The sequence below is a fragment of the Lemur catta genome, chromosome X (assembly GCF_020740605.2).
Source record: "Lemur catta isolate mLemCat1 chromosome X, mLemCat1.pri, whole genome shotgun sequence".
Classification (NCBI taxonomy): Eukaryota; Metazoa; Chordata; class Mammalia; order Primates; family Lemuridae; genus Lemur; species Lemur catta.
The window spans coordinates 13,547,047-13,574,932 of NC_059155.1; the positions used below are offsets into that span (position 1 = coordinate 13,547,047).

At 42.3% G+C, this 27,886-nt stretch overlaps 1 protein-coding gene across 15 annotated transcripts in view; it reads left to right on the forward strand.

Annotated features, from left to right (window-relative positions):
- TMEM164 (transmembrane protein 164) overlaps window positions 1-27,886 on the forward strand; it is a 171,380-nt gene that overhangs the window by 103,312 nt on the left and 40,182 nt on the right. For all 15 annotated transcript variants that reach the window (XR_006731794.1, XM_045538886.1, XM_045538875.1 and 12 more), the window contains one exon: window positions 22,904-22,982. Coding sequence is in view for 14 of the 15 variants with exons in the window: in XM_045538886.1 (XP_045394842.1) it covers window positions 22,904-22,982 (79 nt within the window). In the remaining variant the exon portion in view is untranslated. The remainder of the gene's footprint in view (window positions 1-22,903; window positions 22,983-27,886) is intronic.

Genomic DNA, 27,886 nt, shown 5'->3' on the forward strand with positions numbered 1-27,886 from the left:
GCTTATTTTTCTTTAGAACCTAAGACCTATAGATCTAAACTAATTTGAAGATTTTGATCTGATGACCAAAGAGAATGTCTCCTCACAAGATTGCATTTGTTTAGAGGTCCTGGGCCTTACATGGTGGCGGTGGTGGAGGGGGTTGGTTCCAAGGACTCTATTAATGAAAGCAGTTGGGTAGAGCTCAAGCCTCTCTGCTCATTCCCAATTCCAGCACACACACAAGAGCCTGTTTCTCAGCACAGGTGATAGTGACTGCTGTGTGTCACTTGGACTGCCACATTTTGGCACAGGTTCATTCACAATGAAGATAAAATTTCACTGTATTCTTTCTTCCATTGTTGCTTTGAAAAGCCAGTGGTCAGTTTTAACCTTCATTCCTTTGAAAGTTATCTATCACTCTTTGTTTTCAGGTCACTTTTGAGATCTTTTTTTTATGTGTGTATTTGGTATTCTGTAGTTTTGCTATATGTTTCGGTATTGATTTGTTTTTGCTTATTCTGTGTGAGAGTCTTTGAGCTTCTTGAGTTTATGGGTATATGTCTTTCTCATCAGGTTTCTCAACATTCTCATCTGTGGTGCCTTCAGATACTGCCTGTGTCTCATTCTCTTTTTTTCTTCTGGGACCACATTTAGAGATATATTAGTTCACCTTACTCTGTCTTCCCATTTCTTAATCTTTCTTATATATTTTCTACTTCTTTATCTTACTGTGTACTGCATTTTGGACAATTTATTTAGTTCTATATTCTAATTTGTGCCTAATCAGCAATTAAATCTATCCATTTAGTTTTTAATTTCAATGATTATATTTTCAAACATAGTAAGCATAGTCTGTAAGTAATAATCACATTATTTGAGGTCTGTAAAGCTCTGTTTTTGTGATTCTTGGCCTGTTTCCTTGTGTGTCTAAGTTTTCTTTGTTTAAAATGTCATTGTTTTTGTTTTACTGTAAGTTGCTTATTTTCTTTGGGATTCTATTTGTGGGAAGTTTTTGAGTCCTATGTTCCTCTTTTTTTTTTTTTTTTTTTAGACAGTCTCACTCTGTCACCCAGCCTAGAGTACCATGGTGTCAGCGTAGTTCACAGCAGTCTCATAACTCCTGGGCTTAAGCGATCTTCCTGCCTCAGCTTCCGAGTAGCTGGTACTATAGGCACACACCACTACATCCAGCTAATTTTTTCTATTTTTAGTAGAGACGGGGTCTCGCTCTTGCTCAGGCTGGTCTCGAAATCCTGAGCTCAAGCAATCCTCCTGCCTTGGCCTCCCAGAGTGCTAGGATTATAGGCGTGAACCATGGCACCCGGCCCCTAGAGAGGGTTTGTCTTTGTTGTTTCTAGGCACTTGAGGGCTGCCAGTATGGAATCATGCTAAATGAAATTCTTAACCTCAGGTTTTTTTGGATTACCCAAGTAGTGTAAATTCACACTGCACATCCACATGAGGGCTAGCTTGTGGTTCCAAGTTTTTAGTGGAGATACCTAGTTCTCTTCCCTACTACTCCAATTCAGTGTGAAAATTTGAGAGTGGATTTTCCTTACTGTTCTAGGGGCAGGGGTAATTTGTATTTCTAGCACACCTTTACACTGAAGTGTAGCTTTTTGGGGTTCCAGCTTTATGAGGGTTATCTCTTATCAGACTGTATGGGATATCTTGACCTTTGTCTCCCATTTGTCTCCCCAGTAGGCTATAAAAAATCAAAGCTCAAGTTCAGCTGGCTTAACAAATCTACTCTGGCTGAAAATTGGATGATGTAGTAACCCACTTCTCTGGGTTCCTACTTGCACTTATTCTCTGGCTAGAAAATTCCTTGCATATCTGACAGTTCATAGATTTTTAAAAACAATTTAAAAATATTTTATCCAGGACTTTTGGACATTTTCAATGGGAGATTTCTTTAAGAAGTAACTTTTGATATTATCAGAAATGAATAATGGCTCTTGTTTCCACCTCTCTTATGGCTGTGTCCTTACTTTCAGGGACAGCCAGGAGGACATTCTTATTCTGTTTATTGATTGTCAGTGTTCTCCTGAAATATCTCTAAAGAAGTTGATAAATACCTACTATGTATCTAGTATTGTGCTACGCTCTGTGAGATATCAAAAAGCCTATTTAACCTGTCATGTAGCTTATAAAACATTAATAATAGTGTTCTTGAGCCCACGGAACACTGATTTAAATGATATTTTGATTTCTGAGCCCTTCTAAGCCCTAGAAATGAGCACTTGGGGTGAAGTAGGTATAGGACTATAAGGTGCATAAAGGCAGGGGCCATTTGTATCTTGTTCATAATAGTTGGCACATAAATATTTATTGAATGAATGGGTTAGTGTCTGGGAGGTCATAGAGGGAGATTCCAGTGCTAATAAGTTCTCATGGCAATATAATTAGAATATTCCAGATCTGAGCTCACATGGTGGGGGTAGAGGAGAAAGAATATCTCAGTAGCAGGGGGTCAAGCCATCATATGTTTGAGTCATTTGTAAATCAAGTTTCAAAGTTAAGGGTCCCCTTTTTACCCTAAATAGTCTCAGGGCACATCAAGGTAGTTAGTATAGGTCAGTGATTAAGAACATGGACTCTGGAGTCAGACTGCCTGGTTTACATCCTGGCTCTGTAAGTTACCTTGGGCCAGTAACTTAACCTCTCCGTCTCAGTTTCCTTATGTGTAAAAGGGGGAATGTAGAACCCATCTTACAGAGTTGTAAGAATTAGTTGCTACATACCAAGTACTTAGGACAGTGCCTGGCAGGGAAGTGCTATGTACCAGCAATTATTAATTATTATTACTGTTATTGTTATCTTTTTTGTTGTTTTGAACACTAGTCACATTTTTTTTTTGAGAGACAGTCTTGCTCTGTCACCCCAGGTAGAGTGCAGTGGTGTCATTGTAGCTCGCTGCAACCTCAAACTCTTAGGCTTAGCCTCCCACCTCAGCCTCCCGTGTAGCTGGGACTGCAGGCACATGCCACAATGCCTGGCTAATTTTTCTATTTTTAGCAGAGATGGAGTCTCGCTCTTGCTCAGGCTGGTCTCGAACTCCAGAGCTCAAGCAATCCTCCTGCCTCAGCCTCCCAGAGTGCTAGGATTATAGACATGAGCCATAGAGCCTAGACTAGTCACATCATTATCAATACATTTTCCTGGGAGCTTTCTGTCATTTCTATATGAGAATATTCTGAGTTTCCATACCTATCACTTAGAATTTTGGAGCCTGCCCTACTGTAGTATTTCCCCAAGTATGGGTCAAATACTCTGCATCCACATTTCCTTAGGGGGATTTATTAAAATACAGAGTGCTGGACCCCATGCCAGTGGGCCCAAAGAAGGGGTTTTTTTTTCCCTAAAAATCTGTGATGAAGAGAAAGAGTCTGCACGTTTTCTGTATGTTGGATTAGCCAGGGACTATTGCAGGTCTGAGTTTACCAGCCTTCATGCTGATGGAAAATCTGGGAGCAGGCTTGGTTAAAAAGAAGACGAAAAAAGAAGTAAAAAGAGAAGTGAGTAGAGTCTATTCATGTCAGGAGGTGGTCAAGTCCCATCCATCTCTGGTGGCTTCAAGGGGACATGTGAGATTTACCTTCCCTCAATTTAGGGATTTATGAACCTGGCTCCAGTTTATAGCAGAGGACATGTGGCTGGTTAGGGGAGATGTTAGAGGTAGCAGGTCAAGGAGGCCTGCCTCACAAATGGCTGCCTGGCCCACTGGCTGCCTTTAAGCAACAGGCCCCAGGGAGTAGATTAACCAGACTCCCTTCTTGGCAGGCTGTGGGGTGGGGGCTGCCCTTGAGCTGTTTTGACTAGGCTAAGAGCCAAATTACAAATGCTTTTGTCCTTGCCTTTGCTCTAGTGCTAGTGTGGGGTTGGCTTTTATATCAAACCCTCTGATGCTCAAGTCCTTTGAAGACATTAAAATATGGATGGAGAGTAGCACAGACTGCGTGGGCTGATGAGGGACTGGGAGTTTAGAACCTTTTCTCTCATACCTCCCACTCTACACAGCCTAAATTTTCTTGGTGGAATCTGTAATCCAAGGCAGGCTCATACAGAGAATGATGTCTTGGTCCTGTCAGTGGTGGAAAAGGCTCTCCTTGAGCCCCTTATGCCACCTAGCAAGAAGGCCAGCCCTGGGCAAGCCAGTCTGCAGGTGCAGTTTGGCCTCTGCATACAAGCTGATCGTCTTTTGACTTGCAGCTGCCCTGGTTCCTAGGTAGGACTTTTGAACCATCTCTGTCGTAAGCCTTTCCCCTGGGTTCTGTGGAGAGAGCTGTACAAGTATTTACCTTTGCTTATTGCGTAAAATGTCAAATAATGTGTTTAGGGCTGGACTTCCAAGTCCTGAAGTACCTTCCTGTGTACTCAAAGCTTCTCTCCTTCTTCTACATGAAATTGGACCTTTGGCTCGGTTGGAAAAAGTGGTAAATCTGGATTCAGTGAATTCGGAGCCCCCTGGGTCCACTTTGACGGCTCAGTAGTGCCTTTATCATCGTAGCTAGGTTTGGTAAGGCCTTCAGGTTTCATAGTAGACTCTATTTGTTTTCCATCAAGGAACAGCCTGATGTGTGCAACAGCCAACAATGGTTAAGATCATGGGTTCTGGAGCCAGGTTCCCTGGGTTCAAATCCTGACACAGCCATTTAGTAAGCCTTGAGACCATAGGCAAGTCATTTGATCGAACCCTTACCCCTTTTCTTTTTAAATGGACCTTGGTATCACACAACTGGAGTAATCATATTTGTAATCCTTGGTTCATAACATAATCTGCCATTGGTCCACACATGGCCTGCTTTAATTTTATTTATGTGTGCATTTTTATTTATTTGTGGATAATAGAATAACTCTGAACCCATCCTAAGAGCTAGCCACCTTGGCAAGAACTTCTGTCTGCCTATGTGCCGCACCCCATCTTGTTCCCTACCTCCCTACCCACCCTGTGGGAACCCCTAGCCTGAATTCTGGTTATTATTACTTTGTTCTTTTTAAAAATAGAGTTTTATCTCTTTTTCACATACACAGATATATTTATATCAATATTGATATGGATATATATAGATAGAAATATTTTTAAATAAGTTATTATTTAGTTTTTGCTGTGTTTTAACCTTCATAAAGTCGTATTATGTTGTCTGTAGCCTTCTGGGACTTGCTTGTTTCATTCATCATTATATTAGCGTGATTCATTCTTACTATCCAGTATAACTCTACTTATAATTTCACTATGGTGTAACATTCCATCATGTAAATATACCACAGTGTCTTTCTCCATTCTCTTTGGGATGGGCATTTGGTCATTTCCAGTATTTTGTTATTACAAAAAAAATTCTCTGTGCACCAGTTTCCACATCTTAAAATTGGGGAATAACAATAGCAGCTACCTCATTTGAAAATAAAAGGAGTTAATAGTTGTAAAGTGCTTAGAATAGGACATTTCTCATAGCATGTGATTGGTCAGTGTATTAGTTTACTAGGGCTAGCATAACAAATACTGCAGACTGGGTGGCTTAAAAAAATTTGTTTCCTCACAGCTCTGGAGGCTAGAAGTCTAACATCAAGGTGTTGGCAGGGTTAGTTTCTTCCAAGGGCCTCTCTTTTCTGTTGGTCAGTGACCATCATCTTCCAGTGTCTTCATGTGGTTTTTCCTCTGTGTCTCTTTGTACACTAATCTTTTCTTCTTATAAGGACACAGGTCATATTGGATTGGGGCCTACCCATATGATCTCATTTTACCTTAATTACCTCTTTAAAGGCCCTATCTCCAGATATAATCACATTCTGTACTAGGGGTTAGGACACATGAATTTGGGGGGAGGCACAGTTTAGCCCCTAGGAGTCAGTTTAGCCCATAAGAGTCAGTGAGTATTAGCCATTATGACCATCGTTATCTTCATCCCCTTCCTCATCATTAAAGCTCAGGAAAATGTGGCAGACTTAGTTATGACATATCCCCTCGGAACACTCATATGTTAGCTGCTATTATTAATGTTATTAGGTGGTCAGAACACCAGAGCTTCCTTCCCTGCCTTTTCAGAAGTGACTTTTGATACCAGCAGCAGTACTCCAGAATGGCACTTTGTGGTTTCCCAAGATGATAAGCAGCAGCTCCCAAGTCAGAGGTGAGAGAAGAGGAGCTGGAAGGTTTCATTTTCATCTGAGTTAAAAGAAACAGCTAAGTGAGGTCTTGTGCAATATCTAATGGCTGGCAGACCTGAAATAGCCACTCAGTAAAATTCTGTGGGTTTGCCTGGAGGAAGCAGGCGGGTCTGGGCTGCAATACCTTTTATACCAGGCAATATACTTGCACAAGCACCTGTGCAACCAGAACAAACAGCATCTTTCATGGGCTCGAAATATTTTGATTGACATTAGGGAACCGGCTGGGGGCAGCCACCTGACGACCACAAATATGTTCCCCTGTTCTCTCAAGGGCTCCAATCACTAGGGAGGAAGCAGGAGTAGCCCTGATAGGGTCAGGACTCTAAAAGGAAGGACCACTGGCCCCCCTCTCTCCAACCTCTCACCCCTCCCTCCTCCCACATCAAATGAGAATAAGATGGAATACCATGTGCCTGGTAGGGCTGTGGGCATCTGTCCTTACTGGAGGGGGTGTGGGAGTGAGGTCAAGAGGAAAGATACAATGAGAATAAGGGATTTTGGAGATCTACAGACCCCCCATTACATGTTATTTTCTTAACATGCTCAGATTCTCTGAGGGGGAGGGGGTTCTTAAAAACTAGAAACAATTAAAACTAATCATTAATAGCTTGCATCCTCTTCATTAAGGATTCCTGTAATATAGAGATATAAAGAATATAACATGAAAGTTCCCCCCTCCCACTCCCCAGAAGTAATTGCTATTAACAGTTTAGTATATTCCTCTTTTGACATTTTTCATCCTTTTAAAAAATTTTAGCTATATGAGTAATAAATGAATACATTCATTTGTTGTAGAAATCCAATTATGCGAGTGTATAGAACATAAAGTCAAGGTCTCCCCTTTTCTATCCCAACCACTAGTCCCCAAATCTGTTCCCTTCCCCAGTTTGGTGACCAATAACTAGAGTGCTATTTTAGATGCATTTACATACATCTAAAAGTACATATTACATATACAAACTTGTTCCTTTTCTTCTACAAAAAGGATCATGCTTTATACAATGTAGACTTGCTCTGTTTTACCTAGAAATGGTTGTACCTGCTTTTTTATATACGGTTGAGTAGTTGTCTTCCAGAGTGTTTTTGGATGACTTTCCTACTGATGGTCATTTAGGCTGCTTTTTTATTACAAATTTTTTTTTTTTTTTGAGACAGAGTCTCACTCTGTTGCCCGGGCTAGAGTGCCCTGGCATCAGCATAGCTCACGGCAACCTCAAACTCCTGGGCTCAAGTGATCCTCCTGCCTCAGCTTCCCAAGTATCTGGGACTACAGGCATGCGCCACCATGCCCGGCTAATTTTTTCTATATATATTTTTAGATGTCTAATTTTTTTCTATTTTTTTTTTTTTTTTAGTAGAGACGGGGGTCTTGCTCTTGCTCAGGCTGGTCTAGAACTCCTGAGCTCAAATGATCCGCCCACCTCGGCCTCCCAGAGTCCTAGGATTATAGGCATGAGCCACCGCACCCGGCCATATTACAAATTTTTTGTTATTACAAATAATGCTACAGTGAACATCTTTATGCATATATCTTTGTACGTGTGTATAAATATGCCTCTTAGTATACTTTCCTAGAAGTGAAATTACTGAGTCAAGGTGAATGGACATTTAAAAATTTTTGGTAAATATTCTTCTTCAAAAAGAGCATACCTTGTTTTTTCTTACTATATCTTAGGGTTTTGACATACTGTTTCATACAGATTTACATCATTTAAATTTATTTAAATTTAAAATAATTGCTAGCTTCTTTTTTAGCTAAAAATATCTAAACTTAGTATTTTTAGGAAGTGAACACTTCATTGGGGATATAATTTGAATTTTACCATGGCATAAATATTCTAGACTTTTTTTTTTATTTCAGAATATTACAGGGGCACAAATGTTTTCGTTATATGGATTGCTTTTGTACTGCTTTTTAAAGTCAAATATATTAAAATATAATTATTGTATAATAAAGTTTATTATTTTCAGGATACAATTTGATGAATTTGATATGTATCCATCATAGTAATCAAGAAATAGAACATTTCCATCACCCAAAAATATTCCCTTGTGCTCCTTTGTAATCAGTTGCCTCCTTTCATCTCCAGCCCATGGGCATCGCTGATCTGTTTTCTGTTCCTTTAGATTTAACTTTTTCAGTCATATAAATGGATTTTTCTTTCTTTCTCTTTCTCTCTTTTTTTTTTTTTTTTAGAGACAGGGTCTCACTCTGTTGCCCAGGGTAGAAAGTAGTGGTGTGATCATAGCTCAATGCAGCCTTGAACTCCTGGGCTCAAGTGATCCTCCTGTCTCAGCCTCCTGAGTAGCTAGGACTACAGGTGCATGCCACCACACCTGGCTAATTTTAAACTTATTGTAGAGACGGGGTCTTGTTATGTTGTCTAGGCTGATCTCAAACTCCTCACCTCAAATGATCCTCCCCCCTTGGCCTCCCAAAGTGCTCAGGTTATAGGTGTGAGACACTGTGCCTGGCTGGGAAATTATATTATGTAGTCGTTGGTGTCTGGCTTGTTTCACTTAATATAGTGAATGCTGTTGGATTCATCCATGCTTTTGTATGTGATAGTGGTTTTTTTCTTTTTATTGCTATGGAATATTTCATCATATGGCTATACCACAATTTGCTTATTCATTCATCAGCTGACAGACATTTGGATTATTTCAATAGTTGGGGTTATTGTAAATAATTATGTGATAAATAGTCATTCTTAGGTCTTTTTGTGAACATATGTTTTCATTTCTTTTGGGTAAATACCTAGGAATGAAATTTTTCAATTATATTTATTATTATACACTTAGCTTTATAAAAAATGGCAAACTGTTTTCTAAAGTGGCTATATCATATTACATCCCATTCTGTTGGTTTGCTAGGGCTGTCATAACAAAGTACCCAGTCTGGGTGGCTTAAACAATAGTAATTAATTTTCTTATCATTCTGGAGGCTAGAAGTCTGAGGTCAGGGTGTCAGCAGGTTTGGTTTCTTCTGAGGTCTCTCTCCTTGGCTTATGGCTGGCTGCCTTCCCCTCTGTCTTCACATCTTCTCTGTGTACCTGTGTCTAAATATCCTCTTTTTTGAGGACACGAGGTATATTTGATTAGGGCCCATCTCAATGACCTCACTTTAACCTAGTCACCTCTTTAAAGACCTTATTTCCAAATACAGTCACATTCTGAGTTGCTGGGGGTTAGGATTGCAGCATATGAATTTTGGGGACATGGTGGGTTCCCAGTTCAGCCCATAACACCCATCAATAAGGAATGAGGGCTTCAGTTACTCCACATCCTCACCCCTACTTGGTATTGTCAGTCTTTTTAATTTTAATAATTTTAGCAGAGTTTTAGAATTCATTGCTGTTGTTGTTTTTATTTCAGAGTATTATGGGTACAAATGTTTTGGTTACATAATTTGCTTTTGTGCAGTTTAAATCAAAGTTATATATGTGCCCATCAGTAAGATAGCATGCATCATACCCATTAGGTGTAAATTTACCCTTTCCCTCCTCCCTACTCCCACCTGCTTGGATTCCATTGAGTTTTACTACTATATGTGCACATGGGTGCTGATCAATTAGTTCTGATTTGATAGTGAATACATGTGGTATTTGTTTTTCCATTCTTGCCATACTTAGCTTAGAACAATGGTCTCCAGTTCCATCCAGGTTGTTACAAAAGGTATTAGTTGACCACTTTTTTAATGGCTGAGTAGTACTCCATAGTATACACATACCACATTTTATTAATCCACTCATGTATTGATGGACACTTGGGTTGATCAATAAGCATTCCAGTGCACATGTCTTTTTGATAAAATGATTTTTTTCCTTTGGGTAAATACCCAATAGTATGAATACTGGATCAAATGGTAGGTCCACTTTTAGTTCTTTGAGGTATCTCCATACCGTTTTCCATAGAAGTTGTACTAGTTTGCAGTCTCACCAATAGTGTATTATATAAGTGTTCCCTTCTTTCCACATCCATGACAGCATCTGTTGTTTTGGGATTTTTTTGATAAAAGCTGTTCTCACTGGAGTTAGGTGATATTTCATTATGGTTTTAATTTACATTTCCCTGATGATTAGAGACTCTGAACATTTTTTTGATATGTCTATTGGCCATTAGGCTATCTTCTTTTGAAAGGCTTCTGTTCATGTTTTTTGCCCACTTTTTTATGGGGTTATTTGATTTTTTTTCTTGCTGATTTGAGTTCTTTGTAGATTCTGGTTATCAGCTCTTTATCAGATGTATAGCATGCAAATATTTTCTTCCATTCTGTAGGTTGTCTATTCACTCTATCGATTGTTTCCTTGGCTGTACAGAAGCTTTTTAGTTTAATCAAGTCCCATTTGTTAACTTTTGTTGTTGTGATTGCCTTTGGGGTCTTCATAAATTATTTGCCTAGGTTGATATCTAGAAGAGTTTTTCCAACATTTTCTTCTAGAATACTTAGAGTTTCATGTCTTAGGTTTAAGTCTGTTATCCATCGTGAATTAATTTTTGTGAGTGGTGAAAGGTACAGATCCTGTTTCATTCTTATACATGTAACTATCCAATTTTCCCAGCACCATTTATTGAATAGGGATTCTTTTCCCCAGTGTATGTTTTTGTCTGATTTGTCAAGGATCAGATGGCAGTAAGAGGCTGGTTTTATATCTGGGTTCTCTGTTCTGATCCATAGGTCTATGTCCTTGTGCCAGTACCATGCTGTCTTGGTTACTAAAGCCTTGTAGTATAGCTTGAAGTCTGGTAAAGTGATGCCTCCTGATTTGTTCTTATTGCTTAAGGTTGCTTTGTCTATTCGGGGTCTTTTCTGATTCCATAAGAAGTGAAGAACTATTTTTCGTAGATCTGAGAAAAATGATGTTGGTATTTTAATGATGATTGCATTGAATTTGTAGATCACTTTGGGTAATATATACATTTTAACAATGTTGAGTCTGCCAATTGATGAGCATGATATGTTTGTCCATCTTTTTATGTCCTCTGTAATTTCCTTTCTTGGTGTTTCATAGTTGTCCCTGTAGAGATCTTTCACCTCCTTAGTTAAATATATTCCTAGGTATTTTATTTTCTTGGCTATTGTGAATGCTATTGAGTCTTTGATTTGATTCTGAGCTTGACTGTTGTTGGGGTATATGAATGCTACTGATTTGTGTATGTTGATTTTGTAACCTGAAAATATGCTAAATTTGTTTATCAATTTCAGGAATCTTTGGGCAGAATCTTTGGGGTTTTCTAGATATAAGATCATGTCATCAGCAAAGAGTGATAGTTTGAGAACTTTCCCTATTTGGATACCCTTGATTTTCTTCTCTTGTCTGATTGCTCTGGGTAGACTTCAGCACTATATTGAATAGAAGTGGTGATAGTGGGCAACCTTGTCTGGTTCCAGTTCTAAGTGGGAATGCCTTCAACTTTTCCCTGTTCAGAATGATGTTGGCTGTGAGTTTGTTGTTATATGGTTTTTATCATTTTGAGGTAAGTCCCTATTTTCTTAAGTGTTCTTATCATAAAAGGGTGCTGGATTTTGTCAAATGCCTTTTCTGTGTCTACTGAGAGTATTATGTGATCTTTGTTTTTGCTTCGATTTATGTGATGAATTGCATTTATAGATTTGCACATGTTGAGCCATCCTTGCATCTCTGGTGTGAAGCCCACTTGGTTGTGGATTATTTTTTTATGTGCAGCCTAATTCTATTTGCTAGAATTTTATTAAGAATTTTTACATCTATATTCATAAGGGATATTGGTCTGTAATTTTCTTTTTTTGTTTTGTCCCTTCCTGGCTTTGGTATCAAGGTGATACTGGATTTGTAAAACAAGTTGGGGAGGATTTCTTCCTTCTCGATGTTATGGAATAATTTCTTCAGTATAGGTACCAGTTCTTCTTTGAAGGCCTGGTAAAATTCAGGTGTGACACCATCTGGTCCAGGATTTACTTTATTGATTGATTGATTGATTGATTGAAGATTTTTTTTTGTTGTTGCTGCTTCAATTTTGTTACTTGATATGGATCTGTTCAGGAATTCTGTTTCTTCTTGACTGAGCCTAGAGAGGATATGTGCTTCCAAGAATTTGTCAATTTCCTCCATGTTTTCAAGTATACGTGCATAGAGATTTTTATAGTGTTCCAAGATGTTATTTCCATGTTATCAGTTGTGATTTATCCTTTTTTCTTTTCTGACTGAGCTTATTAGAGTCCTTTCTTTTCTGCTTCTGGTTAATCCAGTGAGAGACCTGTCAATTTTGTTTGTCTTTTTAAACCAACTTTTTGTTTCTTTTCTTTGCTGGGTTTGGATTGGTTTGCTCTTCCTTTTCCTGTTCCTTGAGATGATTCATTATGTTATTGATTTGTGATCTTTCTGTCTTTTGGTTGTATGCATTTAGGGCTATGAATTTTCCTCTCAGGACTTCTTTAGCTGTATCCTACAGATTTTTTTTTTGATGATTTGTGTACCCTTTATTATTTAGTACAAAGAATCTTTTGATTTCTAACTTAATTTCCTTCTTGACCCAGCTATCATTCGTCAGTAGGTTGTTTAGTTTCCATGACTTTGTGTATGGATGTGTGTTTCTGTTGGAATTGATTTCTAATTTTATTCCACTGTGGTCTGAGAAGATACATGGTATAATTTCTTTTTTTTTAAATTTGCTGAGACGTGTTTTGTGGGCTAGGATGTTATCAGTCTTAGAGAATATCCCATGAGCTGATGAGAAGAACGTATATTCAGTGGTTTTTGGGTAGAATGTTCTATAGATGTCTGTTAGGCCTATTTGTTCTAGAGTTTGGTTTAAGTCCATTCTTTATTTTCTGTTTTGAGGATCTGTCCCATTCTGTCAATGGGGTGTTGAAGTCTCCGGCAATTACAGTGCTGCTGTTTATCATTTTATTTAGATCAAGTAGGATTTGCTTTATGAATCTGGGTACTCCTATGTTAGGTGCATAAATATTTAGAATTGTTATGTCTTCTTGTTGAGTATTTCCCTTTACCATTATATAATGACCATCTTTTTCTTTACTCTTGTTGATTTGAAGTCTATGTTATCTGATAATGAGAACGGCTATACTAGCTTTCTTTTGGTTTCTATTTGCATGGAATGTTGTTTTCCATCCCTTCACCTTGAGTCTGAATGATTCCTTGTGAGTTATATGTGTTTTCTGGAGACAGCAGACAGTTGGCTTGTATTTTTTTATCCATTCATCCAGCTAATGCCTCTTGAGTGGGGACTTTGTACTGCTTGAGTCAAAGTTATTATACAAATTTTCAAACATACCAAAAAGTTTAAATAATAGTATAGTGAAAAATGACTCTGTAGCTTTTGGCTAGATTCAACAATTGTTAACATTTTTCCATATTAGCTGTGGGATATAGCTAAAGCAATCCTGAGTGGAAAATTCATAGCCCTAAATGCCTACATCCAAAAGACAGAAAGATCAGAAATCAACTCTCACCTTCTAACTCTATCTCTCTACATTTGCTGAATCATTTCAAAGAAAGTTGCAGACATATTGACACTTCAGTTTTAAACACTTCAGCCTGTAGCTCTTGGGAATAAGGACATTCTCTTTTGTAACTATAATACCATTATTATACTTAAGAAAATTATTAATATTTCTGTAATACCACCTACTTTATTTAATAATCATCTTATATTCAAATTTCCCATATTGTCCCAAGAATGTCTTTTTTAACTTTTTTAAAAAATGCAGATCTAGTCAAGTTTCAAGCATTGCTTTTGATTGTTCCATCTCTTTTAGTTTTTCTTTGTGTTTTTAAACTATGAGCAGTCCCCCTCCTCTTCATTTATGATATTGAAATCTTGATGAATTATTTTGTACCGTTATTTTGTAGAATGTCCCACATTCTGGATTTGTCTGAGTATTGCCTTATGGTACATTGTTATTTTTAATGGCAACATGGTATTCTCTTCTATGAATATACTGTGGTTTATTTAATTAGTCCCCTATTGATGGTCACTTAGGTTGTGGGCATTCCTTTTGTGACTCTTGTAACAAGCAGTATTTAATCCCAAGGAGTTTTGCAGCCCAAGTAGGCCACTGTTAAAGTCTGTGGTGAGTTAATGAAGATAAAATGTTCCAAGGGCAAACTTCATTGGCAGGAACATTACCCAGTACAGCTGTAACCATGGTTGCATCCTTTCCCCTTCCCTTTCCCCCTCTAAGGGAGAGGTATTAATCTTATATGATTCTCTGATCTATTTTGAGAGGCTGTTGTTTGGGGCTAAGACCATGGTTCTGTCTTTGTAACTACCTACCCTCACTTGGCACCTCATCGTTAGCCATGCATGGACTCTTCTGGTAATACAAAGTGGCCTGAGGTGTAGTTTGAACTCCTGAGGTGTGCTCTCCTTCAACTTGCAGTGCCTACCCCTCCCTCTTACGGTTATTCTCACTTCAGCCTGTCCTTCCCTCCTCATCTCCTGGTAGCTCAAGGCTAAATCCTTCCGTCTGTGCTTTAGGCCTCATCCCCTGCGCCTTCTCTGGTCCACTCACTGTCCAGTGCCTCCCTCCCCTCTTGTTTCTTCAGCTTCTCTCTCCCCACTGTCTCCTTCCCTCACTCTATACATATGTTCAAAGTTCTCCAATTCTTAACAGTCATTTCTCTCTCCTGGTACTACCCTTCAGTTACAGCTTCCATCTGTTTCCACACATTCACTCTTCTCAAGAGATTACTGAGGACCAGGGCTCTGCAAAGTGATGTACAGAAGATGTCCCATTGGGGTACCTAAAGAAAAGTTAGCATTTCTATTTATTTTAGAATTTTATCCTTTTAAATTCCATGTTCATTCTGCTGTACATTTATATGTATGTTTTCAAGCATATAGTTACACATGTATATCATTTGCCTTACTTTCAACTCTTCTCATCCTTTTCAACCCCCTCAAGATCCAGACCTGCATTCCCACTGGCTTATGAGCATCTCTCCCAGGCTGTCCCACTGCTGCCACAAATTCAGCACGACCCCAGCTTCTTTTCTTGTACCCCACTTTCTCCAATCTGCACCCTAGACTGTAGGTCCTGACTTAAGGCGAAGCCCCAACCTTCTAAGCCTTCAGCCTGGGGGTCATCTTTGACTGCTTTCCTTCTCTTATTTCTGCCTAATCCCCTGTCCAATCAGTTAATTAGTCCTGGCGATTCAATTTCCTGACCTCCTCTCAAATCTGCCCATCCTCTCTTCTCTTACTGTGTCTGCCTTAAGGTTGATCTAGATATTGCTATTGCCAGTCCCTCAGTGGTCTTCCTGCCTCCAGTGTACTACCCTGCATACAGCCACCAGCAGGAGCTGTGTACAATTATACATGCCATCCTTCACCTTAAAGGAAAAATCAAACCAAAGCCAACTTGATCTACAGGGTCTTCCATGAGCTTTCGCTGTACTGAGGCTATCTCATTATGTTAGGCTCCTCAACTACACTGTGAACTCTTGTAGGGCGGGGGTCCCTGACTTATGTCTTCATAATTGCCACATACAAAGAACCAGGCACATTACCTACCACCTAGTAGTTGCTCAATAAGTATTGTGTGTGTGTGTGTGTGTGTGTGTGTGTGTATGTCAGTTGGATGAGAGTGAGAATAGAACTCTCATGGGTGAGAAGATGAGAGCAGTGTTGACAATCCTTTGAGAAATAAAGAGGTTTCCAGTGAGAAGCTCTGGCCTAGAGATGGATCAAATAAATGGATTAAGTTGGAGCGTTAAAGTTACCCTGGTGGTCATCTCATAGACATACTGGTGTGTGACTTAGGGCTATGGGGCAGCTCCAGGTGCCACCGTCTCATGATGGAGTCTCTTGGTAAGGCAGAATGATGAAATAAAACTCCAGATTTTGACTCACAGAGACCTGGCATTAAGTCTTGCTGGCTGGGATGGAAGATCTGGCTTTACTAGTTACTGGCTGGATTGATATTGAAAAGGATGATAATGATTATAACAGTTAATTTGAGTACATATTATATGCCAGTACTGGGCCAAGAATTCTACATGTATCATTACCTAATTTCACCACAACCTGTAGAGGTGGAATCATTCCCATTTTATGGATGGGTCAACTGAGGCTCAGCAACATTAAATGATTTGCCCAGAGTTGCATAACAAATAAATGAACAAGCCAGGATTTCAGTCTCAGCAGCCTGACTCTAGGCTGGAGATATTGATTTGGGAGTCATCAGTATATAGGAACCTGGATAGGATTAGCTAGTGAGTGAGGGTAGATAGAGAGGAAGACCAAAGAATCGGTTCTGGGCCCCTCCAGTATTTAGGGACATAAGGAAGCTCAAGCAAAGGACATTGAGAGTGATGTCTGAGAATCCCAGTACAGAAAGTCTTTTAAGGATGAGGGAACGATCAGCTGCGTCAAAGGCTGCTACTGATGGATCAAGTAAGGTGAGGCCTGAAAATTGACCAGGACGAGCATATCTGGTTGTACAGGTTGCTAGCTGCATAAGAGGGTGAGTAAGGCCCCAAATCTCCCCGACACCCTGGCTTGGAGATGTGTCTGGGTAGAAGAAAGGGAGTGCCTATTTAAAATTGCTCACTGGAATTGGGAACATGGAAGTCATTGATAACCTCAACAAAAGCAATTTGGGTGGAAGGGTAGGAGGGAAAATTTGATTGGATTGGGTAGAAGAATACTTCAGAGGAGAGGAAATGATGGCAATGAGTACAGAAGCATTTTGAGGAGTTTCTCTATAAAGTGTAGAGCCCCTAGGGAAAGGGAGGTGGTAGCTGGAGGGGGAAAGTGAGGTCAAGAGTTTTTATTTCTTTAGATGAAAGATATTGTAGCATGTTTGGTTTCTGGTGAGAATGATCCAGTGGGAAAAAAGGGACAATTTTTGGTGTGACATCTAGTGTAGCCAGCAGCACGGGTGGTTCCTGCATAGTAGCAGAAGAAAAGGCAGCATGAAGGGCCCCCCACTCAAAGTTTGCTGTCATGAATTTAAAGGGTTAACAGCATGGCTTTATATTTTTCTCCAGCTATGTGTGCTTCCTGGGGTATAGGGCCATGAAGGCAGAGAGCTGGATTTAACCACGAGTGTGGTTTTATGAGGTAAGTAGGAAAAAGGGGTCGAGAGCATCAGGAGAGCTGAGAATGTATAGGAGGGAGGGATGGACCTTGAACTCAATGCTGGGAAGTAGAAGTGAGGACACGAGGTTGGTGAGGGGCAGTGAAAAGGTGGTAGGATCAATTGCTGTGAGTCCTGGTGAAGTAGAAAAATTGCGAGAGTTGGGATGTGAGGAGGAGTGCATTGGATAGATAGGAAGTGGTGGCTGGAGAGTAGAGGTTATGGAGGGGTCACAGGTATTGGTAATGACAGGTTTCATCATGGGAATAAGGGGAAGAGGTAAGATGGAAAGGAAATCTTGAGGGGGAATGGAGGGCAAGGCACTGAGAGGCCAGGGTATTGCTCAATATTGACAACACAGGGATTTTGACACAGGAGTGTTGGAAAGAAGTCACTGGGAGGAGAGAGGCAAAGCCTTCATGGACTGAGGGAGGTCCACGTGGAGGGGGCCACAAACGACTATAACAAGGAGGAGTAGTGGGTTCTATAGTCTTGTGACATGAGATTCAGATCAGAAGAGTGGTTAGCAAGGAGGCAGAGAGAATGTTCTGGAAGAGACAGCAATTTAGAAGCAGCAGTGAGGAGCAGAGAGGCACCCTCCTGGCCCAGTGGCATAAGGAGGTGTGGGAGGAAAAACCCCAGCCACTTGAGAGGACTGTCGGGATAGCAGTGTCTTCAGAAAGGGAACCAATTTTTTGTTCAAGCATGAAGGGGAAGGGACTGCTCAAAGAGGGGTCTGAGGATGTAAGAGGATTTTGTTAGTGATGGTCAGTGGGTTGCAGAGAATAGCATAGAAGGGTTTCAAGAATTGTGAAGGGGCAGGAAATAGGGGCAGATTAGGAGATGTCTGGAGCCATATGGGGATTAGAGTTCAGGTGTTGAGGGGTGACTTGGGAGTCTTGGGCTTCTTCTGGTGACTGAAATAAACAGGGATGCAGGGTGCGGTGGGATCAGTGGTCTCCGTGGCAGAGTATGGTGGTACAGCTGTCAGGATTGTGGGGTGTGGGGAAGGAGGTTGGGGATCATGCTGTGGACAGAGTCCATGCACTTAATGTTCCAGGCAGTCTAACTCCAGCAGCCTCGAGAACTTTACCACTCTGCTCTTTTGATGCTAAAAAAGGTGTTGGCTTGGATGTGAGAAGGAAGTTAATGACCTATGTAACTTAAAACATTTTTATTGCTTTGACTTTCAGTTGCATCCATGTAGGACATTTTTTTTTTTTTTTTTTTTTTTTGAGACAGAGTCTCGCTTTGTTGCCCAGGCTAGAATGAGTGCCGTGGCGTCAGCCTAGCTCACAGCAACCTCAGACTCCTGGGCTTAAGCAATCCTCCCGCCTCCTTGGCTTAAGCGATCCTCCTGCCTGAGCCTCCTGAGTAGCTGGGACTACAGGCATGCGCCACCATGCCTGGCTAATTTTTTCTATATAGATTTTTAGTTGGCCAGATAATTTCTTTCTATTTTTAGTAGAGACGGGATCTCGCTCTTGCTCAGGCTGGTCTCGAACTCCTGACCTCGAGCCATCCACCCACCTCGGCCTCCCAGAGTGCTAGGATTACAGGCGTGAGCCACCGCGCCCGGCCCATGTAGGACTTTTTGTTTGTAGCCTCAGGATCCCTCCAGCTGAAAAGGAACCAGGCTGTGTTCATTAAAGTTCCAGGTGTGATTTCTGTAGGCTAGAAATGAATTAACCAGGTAGCAATTTTTTTGGGGAAGTATGGCAATTCACAGATATTGTTTCTAGAATGGGGAAAAGAGGATCAGGGTGGCTTTGTGAGAAAGTTCCCAGAAATCAGCCCAGATTCAGTGCTTAGTAAAGAACTGTCTTAGCCAGGCTCAGTGGCACGTGCCTATGTAGTCCCTGCTACTTGGGAGGCTGCGGTAGGAGGATCGCTTGAGCCCAGAAGCTCAGGGCTGTAGTACGCTGTGAGTAGCCACCCGTGAGTAGCACCTGTAAGTAGCCACTGCACTCCAGCCTGAGAAGCATAGCGAGACCCTGTCTCTTAAAAAAAACAAACAAAAAAGCAAAGAACCGCCTTTTTTCTTCCCTATTGCTAAATGCCCTCTCCCCCCTTTCCCATGCCTATTGGTTTTTCTTTGGATTGTACTTAACTTTTCTGTACCTTAGTTTCCTTCTGTCAAATGTGGATTGTCATAGTTCCTGCTTCACAGGAAAGTTGTTATAAGAGATAACACAGGACACGCTTGAAGTTCTGACTCGGGGGGATGGGGGTGGGGGGAGGGGATGGGTGCATACCTACATGATGAGTGTGATGTGCACTGTCTGGGGAATGGACACGCTTGAAGCTCAGACTTGGGGGGATGGGGGGGTATGGGCAATATATATAACCTGAACTTTTGTACCCCCATAATAAGCTGAAATAAAAAAAAGTATTTAACACAGTGCATTGTGTATAATATAAGTGCTTAAGAAATATGATTTGCTATGAAACGGCAAGTGGTAGGTTCTTGGCTCCCATTCAGTTCTCTTCTTCTTGCCACTAGTCAATTTCTTCTGATTTGCCCCCTGCCTTTCATCTGCTTCCTCCCTTCCTCTCCCTATTTTCCCACACTTCTTCCTTTTCCTCTTTCCTCTTTCCCCTTCCCTGTTTCCTCTTTCCCCTTCCCGGCCCTGGTTGCCAGTGGCACCTGCTCCTAGGTTAACCCTCTCTGTGGCCTGCTGAGGTAGGGAACACTTGGAGTAGCGGTGAGGCAGCCCTCAGAGGAGTCAGGTGGCTGCAGAGGTGCAGTGAGCCAGTGACAAGGCTCAGGAGCTGGCAGGCCTGTGTTGCAGGGCAAGCTTGGCCACTGTCTGATGTGTGGCTGGGGCGGCAGACAGTGGGCAGAGCAGGCTAAGAGGGAAAGGATCACTTGAACAGGAAGGAGCTGGGCTGAGTCACCGTGAGGAAGGACAAGTGAGGACACGTGCAAGTCCTGCCACTTCTTTTCCTGCTGACACCACTATTATTAATACTACTCCCATTAAGAACAGTGGTTCCCCCCCCACCAGGCATCTCCTGTGTGTTGGGGCTTTTGTGGAAGGTTGGGGGTGGGGTAGTGGAGTGTGCTGGCTAAGGCTATACATTCTAGGGGGCCAGCTAGCTTGGATTTGAATCCTGACTGTGTCATTGAATGAGTGTGTTTCCTTGAGTAAGTTACCTAACCTCTCTGTGCCTCAATTTCTCATCTTTAAATGGAGATCATTGGTACAGTACAGTTGTTATGAGGATTAGTTTGAATTAATGGTTTACAAAGTGCTTTTCATAGTTTCTGGTACTTAAGAAGCACTATATAAGTGTCATATTTTTAAAAGTTTAAAAATCGTACAACAATCTCAGAACACAATTATTTCCATTTCAGTGATGCCAAAACCAAAGTGGAGAGGTTAAGAGACTTGTCCGAGGCCACAGGACTACTGAGCAGCAGAGTCAAATTTAAAACACAGATTTCACAGACTCCCAAGTCCTAGCTTGCAAGTGCAGTGCTTAACTGCCTCCCTGGACATGCAGGTGAATACTTTGCTTTCTAGGCAGGTTGTAAGGGAGGGAGAGACAGGTGGGCACCATGAGTGTAGGTGGATAATCAGCAACTGGAGTCTGAGAGGTTCAGCAGAGGTACTTCTTGAGGACACACTCGGGACAAGTGGCCAGAGGCCCTTGACCTGGTTCTCTGCTCCCTGCTATGAGAAAGCAGCCTGGCTTCTCAGGCCCATTTTGGGGAGAGATCAAGTACCGTAGGTACCTGAAGGTTCTGATTATAGCCAGAGAGCTGAGCCCTCCTGGGACTTTTTCCTCCTTGCCTGTTTTCCAGGTGACCTCAGTGATGTCAATTAACCCTTTTGCACCTCAGTTTCCTCATATGTCAAGTGAGAATAATACTTTACCTGCCCACTCCATGGGGTTTTTGAGACGTTGAGTAGATCATGGATGTAACAACACTTGAAAAGCATAGAGCAGTACCCAAATTCAGGATAGTGGAGTGATCCCAGACCACATTACTGTGAGGGTCCGATGTGGAACTGTCGGGCCTCCATAGCTACCTCATGCTGGTTATGCCCACTGTCAGATTTCATGACCTTTTCCAGCTATTCCAGTGTGGTCTACAGAGATACTTGGAACCTCATCTCCTTTTCTGGGTTTTTATGTTTCCCTTGGTGAGGATAAAGTAATAGTTGAGCATCATTTGGGTCCCTGGGAAATTTTTCTTCTGTGTAGATCTTTATTTTAAAGAGCCAGAGCCAGGGTCTGTGTCCAGAGTTCACAGTTGTCCCAGCTCCCGTTCTGGGAGCTCTGCCATCTTTTTGGTTTCAACCCTTGGCAAAAGGCACTATTAAGTTCCAATGCCTGGGGAGCCTATAACTGCCTCCTCTCATTAGCACACAGTCTTCATTATTGCTTGCCCTGTGGGGAACAGGGAGGCAACTGAACCTTGCCCTGGTGTCCTTGTCTGTCTGGGCATCGTGTGTGTGTGTGTGTGTGTGTGTGTGTGTGTGTGTGTGTGTGTTAGTTAGGGGTTGTGTAAGCCCCAGAGGCTAGGCTTCTTGCCAGCCACTGAAGTTCCTTTTTCCCCAGAATTGAGTTAGCCACCAGCCATTTCCATTCTCTGCCGCTGCCAAGCTCTGTAGTAGAGTCCCTATGCCAGGTCAAAACTGCTCTGCTTTGGTAATCCAGAGCTTCCATTTTGAGAGAGATGGGAAACAGGAGTGAGCGAGCACATGTGTTGGATGTAGGGAGGGTGGGGACATTCTTTTTGGCACAAAACAATTGGCCCAGCTGCTTGGTTTTCACTCCAAAGTAGGGCTAACCCCAGACTGACCCCCAGAGATCCAATGGGGAAACTATTTTTGGATCTAGACCCTACTAGACCTAAGCAATCAATTTTTTTAATCTGCAAAGTGAGGATAATAAATTCGATTCCATATGTTCTTCATGTCAAATGGGAAATAAATAGTCTACCATCTACTTGCCAGGAGCAGGAAGTGACATAAGTTTGTGATTCTTCAAGTATATCCTGCAGAATACTAAGTGTTATATAAAAAGAGTCACTTGCTAAATAAATTTGGGAAACACTGGGTACACAATGGTTAAGTAGATTTCTTGTCTGTAGGGACCACCCAGGCCCTTAATGTACCAATAACACGCATGGTGATACTCCAAGGCAATATATCACATGCCACATTTCTTAAATTTTTTATTTTTAAAATATTTTTTTAATTTCAGGATATTATTATGGGGGTACAAACATTTTGGTTACGTGTTATGACTTTGCCTCACCCAAGCCAGGATTTGAGGCGTGCCCTTCCCCCCCTACAACGCTCACCGCGACCATTAGTTGTGAGTTTATCACCCCCATCCTCCTAACCCCCGATAAATATTACTGCTGTGTGAGCACCTTAGTATTGCTCAGCTAGTGCCAAAATTTTTAACCAGTCTTTCTCAGTGGGGCATTTTTCAAGTATCATCTCTACAAAATACCCTGTGGAAGATCCTGATCTGGGTCAGAGGAATATTCATTTTGTTCTTTTCTCTGGAACCGTAAAAAGAGGCGGGTTGGTGAAATGCACAGGGCTGCTCAAATGTGGGTCCTGAAGAGCAGGGGTGTTCAACAGCAGACTCTGTTGGAATGATACTTCCTGCTCTGAAACACCTCTTTCCCTCCTGTCCTCACAGCTCCCCTTTGAATTGGAGATTTACTACATCCAGCATGTTATGCTCTACGTGGTGCCCATCTACCTGCTTTGGAAAGGAGGTAAGGCCAGCAAACCGCATCCCTATGCCACCCCCAACCTAGCCTCTCCCTTCTGTTTTTGAGAGTCACAAGCTCTTGGATGCCCACCAGGATCTTGAGCTGCTGCTTGGCTGGGTTTCTTCAGCACGCTTCATGCCAGACACCAGGCAGCGGGGAAGTGGGCATGGATGGGACCTGCAAGGAGTCTGGGGGCTTTTCAAAACCATCTTTTGTTGGGTGAACATGGTGCCACTGACTGCCTGTCTTAGGGCCTGGGTTTTGGGCAGTTGGTGGTGGCATTGGGGTTGCATGGAGCACCCCACCCCCCCCTTCACACACTGTCACTCCTGTGCTTGTGCCTTCCTCTGCCTCAGTGTGCAGCGTAGGGGAGAAGGAGAGAATGAAGCACTCAGTCCCCTCAAGAGAGGGATCTTGTGCTCTCGCTCATTATGTCCGTCCTCTCAGAACCAAAGAAGTTATTGAAAAGGGCAAGAAGTCCAGGGATTGGGGGCATGGTGAGATTGAGGCAAGTGAGAGAAGCAGTGTCCTCTGAATAAAAGAAACCCTTAGAAACCTTCACCGAGTCAAGAGGAAGGGACTACCAACCTGGTAGAGACAGCTTGGAAAGGAAGCTGATATATTTGTGACTTCCCAGTGACCCTTAAATTATCCCTTCCCTCTATTGTGTAGCAGACAAAAGGAAAGGCTTGTTCCTATGCCCTCTAGGTTTGCAGTGAGAGCCATTCCTCAGTGTTCTATACTTTCCAAAAGGCCCTGTACCTGGAAGACATTCTCTTTCAGTCTCAGCCACCAGCCTCTTTATCTTGGTTGCTGGGACTCTGGGAGACCAACCCCTCCCGACCTCACCCCAGGCAGCAAGGATTTCATTTCCACTGCACTATAGCTGGCATGGGACCACATGGGCCCTTGAGCCTGCTAGAAGATGGCGTGGAAGTCCCACTGGGCTCTGCTGCTTCTTGGCTTATGCTTGCATCCTCTGAGTCAGACATTCTGGCAAATCTTATGAGCTTCTGGTATGAAATGACCCCAAGGACTAGTCACCCCAAGAACATGGTGGAGGATGGGCACCTTTGCTCTCCTCAGAGTCTACTTACAATAGACAAATTTGTCTCTTTCGCTCTAGTTTTTCCAGACTTGTCTAAATATTCTTTGAGGCTGCTTTTACCCTGTGCAGCCACTTGGGGGCTCACAATGTCAGAGAACACTAATTCCTTTTAGTTTGCTCTGAAAGCACTATTTTCCCCACTAAGTTTTAAGGGAAGTATGAAGTTCCAGTATCCAGAAGACCTGTGCCATTTCTCAGGTCTGTCCCCCGTGGCACAGGAAACAGCTTCCTAATAATACTCAAGTCTCAGAGATATACTCATTCTGAACGGAACCAGGCAGGCAGCTGTCCCAGGGCTCCAGACCCCCGGCACTCGTTGTTCCTGGCTTCTGAGGGGTGTGATGGAAGTTCTGGCCGAGTCCATATGGCTGTTATTTAAACCTCTTTGTACTCTAAGTTCACCATAAAAATCTGGCAGGGAGCTGGACTAGCATGGTTTGACATGGAAAATACCAAGTAGCCATTTCTCCTGCCTCCAAAAGAATAATTTGGGAAGACACTTGGCTTGACTTGGCTCATTGCACTGCACACTTCTTTTGCATCTATTGCTCTGTTGTTTGGGGGAACCAAGCTGACGAAGTAGGGATTCCAAGTCTTAATTCCAATTTATTTCCTACTCTTAGTGATTCTCTCCCTTCTCCTCTGGTGCCTGGCCCTGAGAAGGGGCTACAATAATAGCAACAGTAATTAAATCCACAGTAAATGTCAGTGACTATTTTTTATTTGCTGTGTGCAAGATATTGTGCTAGGCACGTTTTATGTATTTTCCCTTCACAAATAACCTGTTGAAGATTCCCCCTTCTACAGAGGAGAAAACCAAAGTGCAGAAACATTCAGTACCTTGCCCATAGCCCTTAAGTAACAGGGCGAGGATTCACAGCCCAGCTTAGACTCCTTCCCAAGCTGGTGCTCTTTCCTAAAGGACAGATGTCTGCCTCCTGAGCTTCAGCCATTCACTCAACACATATTTGTTGAATACCTACTATGCGCCTAGCATTTGTACTAGGGAATCAGAGACAAACCAGAAAGACATAGTCCTTCCACAGGGAGTCACTGTCTATTGGGGAAGATAGACAACTGTCATTGCAGTGTGATAAGCGCTGCAAGGGGTACTGTGGGAGCAGAATATGACTTTAGAAGTCTAGTTGACCTTCCCTCCTTCTTCTCCATTTCCGGGAAGATAATTGTATCTTAGAGCAGATCCTGCTCTTAGCCTGGTTCCCTAACTGGTGAGGTGAGAAATAAATAGTAGGGCTGTAGTGAGAGAGACGATATGCTCTGTTACTGCTAATAACCTATAGACACCCTAGCTCAGTGAGGATTTAGCTTGTAGGACAAGCTAAATGGAGTGAGCTCATCAAGCTGACCTTTGACCCCAACTCCTGTATGACAGCATTCACAGTGTCCCAGAACTTGATGGGCTGCATCACCTTCTATCTGGCCAACTTTGAGCTATTTCCACGGCTCATCTCCATTTCCAGCTCTTTGCTACCATCTGCTGTTCACTTGGGGGGAATTATGAGCATTGCAAGAAAAATCTAGATTTCTTCCTAAGGATGGTTTCACCTTTGGTGCCGAGAGTTGGACCTAGGCCTTGCAAAGGAGGAATGGATCCGGAGTGAGCAGTGGGAAGATTATTTCTCTATAAACCAAGAAAGGTGAGGGTTTGGGGCTTCTGTTCCCTAGAAGTCTCTTATAATTTTCCAGAAATAAATGGCTTAGGAGTTTTTACTCTGGACAAGGCAGCTCTCCTATAGATAACTCCTGTGCCCAGGAACCCTGTTTTTGAAAGGCAAGGTCCTGCTTGAGCACATAGTTCCTCTTCCTGTGGTTAGAGTAGGTGGGTGGCACTTAATGGGAATTCCGTTCCTCCCCCGACTCCTGCACCATCCCTGCACATGGGACCTCTCTCAGGCACACTGCTCTTTTCTTCTTCCAGCCTGGCTCTTCTTTTCCTGTTTCCTTTCCTCCCAACTCTGCCTTTGGCCCTCTGGAACTACAGTTCTCTCTCTCTCTCTCTCTCTCTCTCTCTCTCTCTCTCTCTCTCTCTCTCTCTCTCTCTCTCTCTCTCTCTCTCAATGATTGAATCAAGCTAATTAACTCTATTTCTTACAGTCCCCCCCCCCCCCACCAGCAGCTCCTCACAGAACACAGGGGCCTTCCTCTCTCTTGCCTGCAGCTCCCCCTAACGGAGGCTGCTCTTTTTGCCCTGTGCCCCCCATGCTGCCCAGCTCCCCACAGTCTGTTCTAGAGCACTATTTCATCTCTACCTGATGGGAAAACACTTTCTCCTCCTTTACCATTCTCTGTACTTCTTTTTTCAGCACTACTATCACTTAACTTCTTGGTCACTTCCCCCACATTCCTAGAAGTCTCTGGCCTGTGGCTCTCAATATTTCCATTTCCACTTCAGCCAGAGTCCTGAGCGACTTCCAGTGAGCACCACTTCCACCCCCCACTCCCCACCCCTAGGTTCTCTAGGTTTGGGCTTCTTAACTGCAGTGACCTCCACATTCCCTTCTCTTCAGCCACCTGGACCTTGTTTCCCCCTACAGCTCCTCTGTCCGAGAGCATAACTGCTGTGTCTCTTTCTTTGACCCAAATTTATACTCATTTCAGCCTCTTTCCTTCCCATTCAGCTTGTACCACCATGACCTTTTACTGGAACTTTCCTCTCAGTAGCTCCTGAAAGTGTCTCACCCCCTTGTCCCTGCCAACTGGGATCAATGTCCAATCCCTCTTTAGTGTGCCCAGTCTTGGCCCACTGAGAAACTCTCTCAAATACTTCTGATTAGGGCCCTAAAATTTCATAGTCTCTATTATAATTGTGGTCTCAACACCATTGCTCAATTATTTCCTGTCCTGGGGCAGCTCCTCAACGCAGTGCCCTCACAAGTCCTGTGCTAAACCTTTACCACTCTGCTCAAACTTCCCATCCTCTCCACTCTCAGTAGATGTCCCCTTCCCCATAAATGACTGAGAAGATTGAGGTTTTCAGGCAGGAATTCCCTCAGTACCCTTCTCCACTTCTACAAGCTTCTTTACCCACGTCCATCCTTACGTACCTCCCGCTCATCCTGGACGAAGTGCCATTCCTCCTGCTCGTGGCCAGTCACACCCTTGTATGGTTACCTTCCATCTCTCCCACCTCCTCTGGAGCCTCATGCCATCAACTAGTCACTTGTTTACCTGGATTTTCCACACTTTCTCCACTACTAGCTTTTCAGCTAATAAAGATGCTCAGGTATTTCCCATTCTAAAATAGCTGTCTCTTTATGCCACATAACTCTATAGTTCCTCTTTCCTTTACGGGTAAGCATCTTAAAAGAATAGTCCAAACAGTATTTCCTAAACTTTAGTTCTTTGGGCATGACAATTTTTGTTTTATCTATGTAACCATCTGTATTATTATGTATATAATATATGTCCTTAAATTTATTGATTTTTTTTTTTACTAAAATATATTCGCTTTTAAGAGAAACCTCATATTATCCAGGAAATCATGGTTTTGACTTACTGGTTATCTATTTTAAGAGGCTTGAAATACATAGCTATTAAAATTGAAACGTTTATCTGTTTGCCACCTGAAATCACTGCCCAAAGTACGTGAGTTTGGGGAGACACTGTGTCTGCATTTGAATCATTTTCTTAGTTACCTTTTATTCCTCAGAACGTTTCACTCTGACATCTGCCCCTCTGCCAGACTCCTCACAGAAATGGTACTTCCAAAAATTGCCAGCAACATCCATCTGACCAAATTAGATGACCTTCTCTCAGTCTTAATCCTGCTGGAACTTGG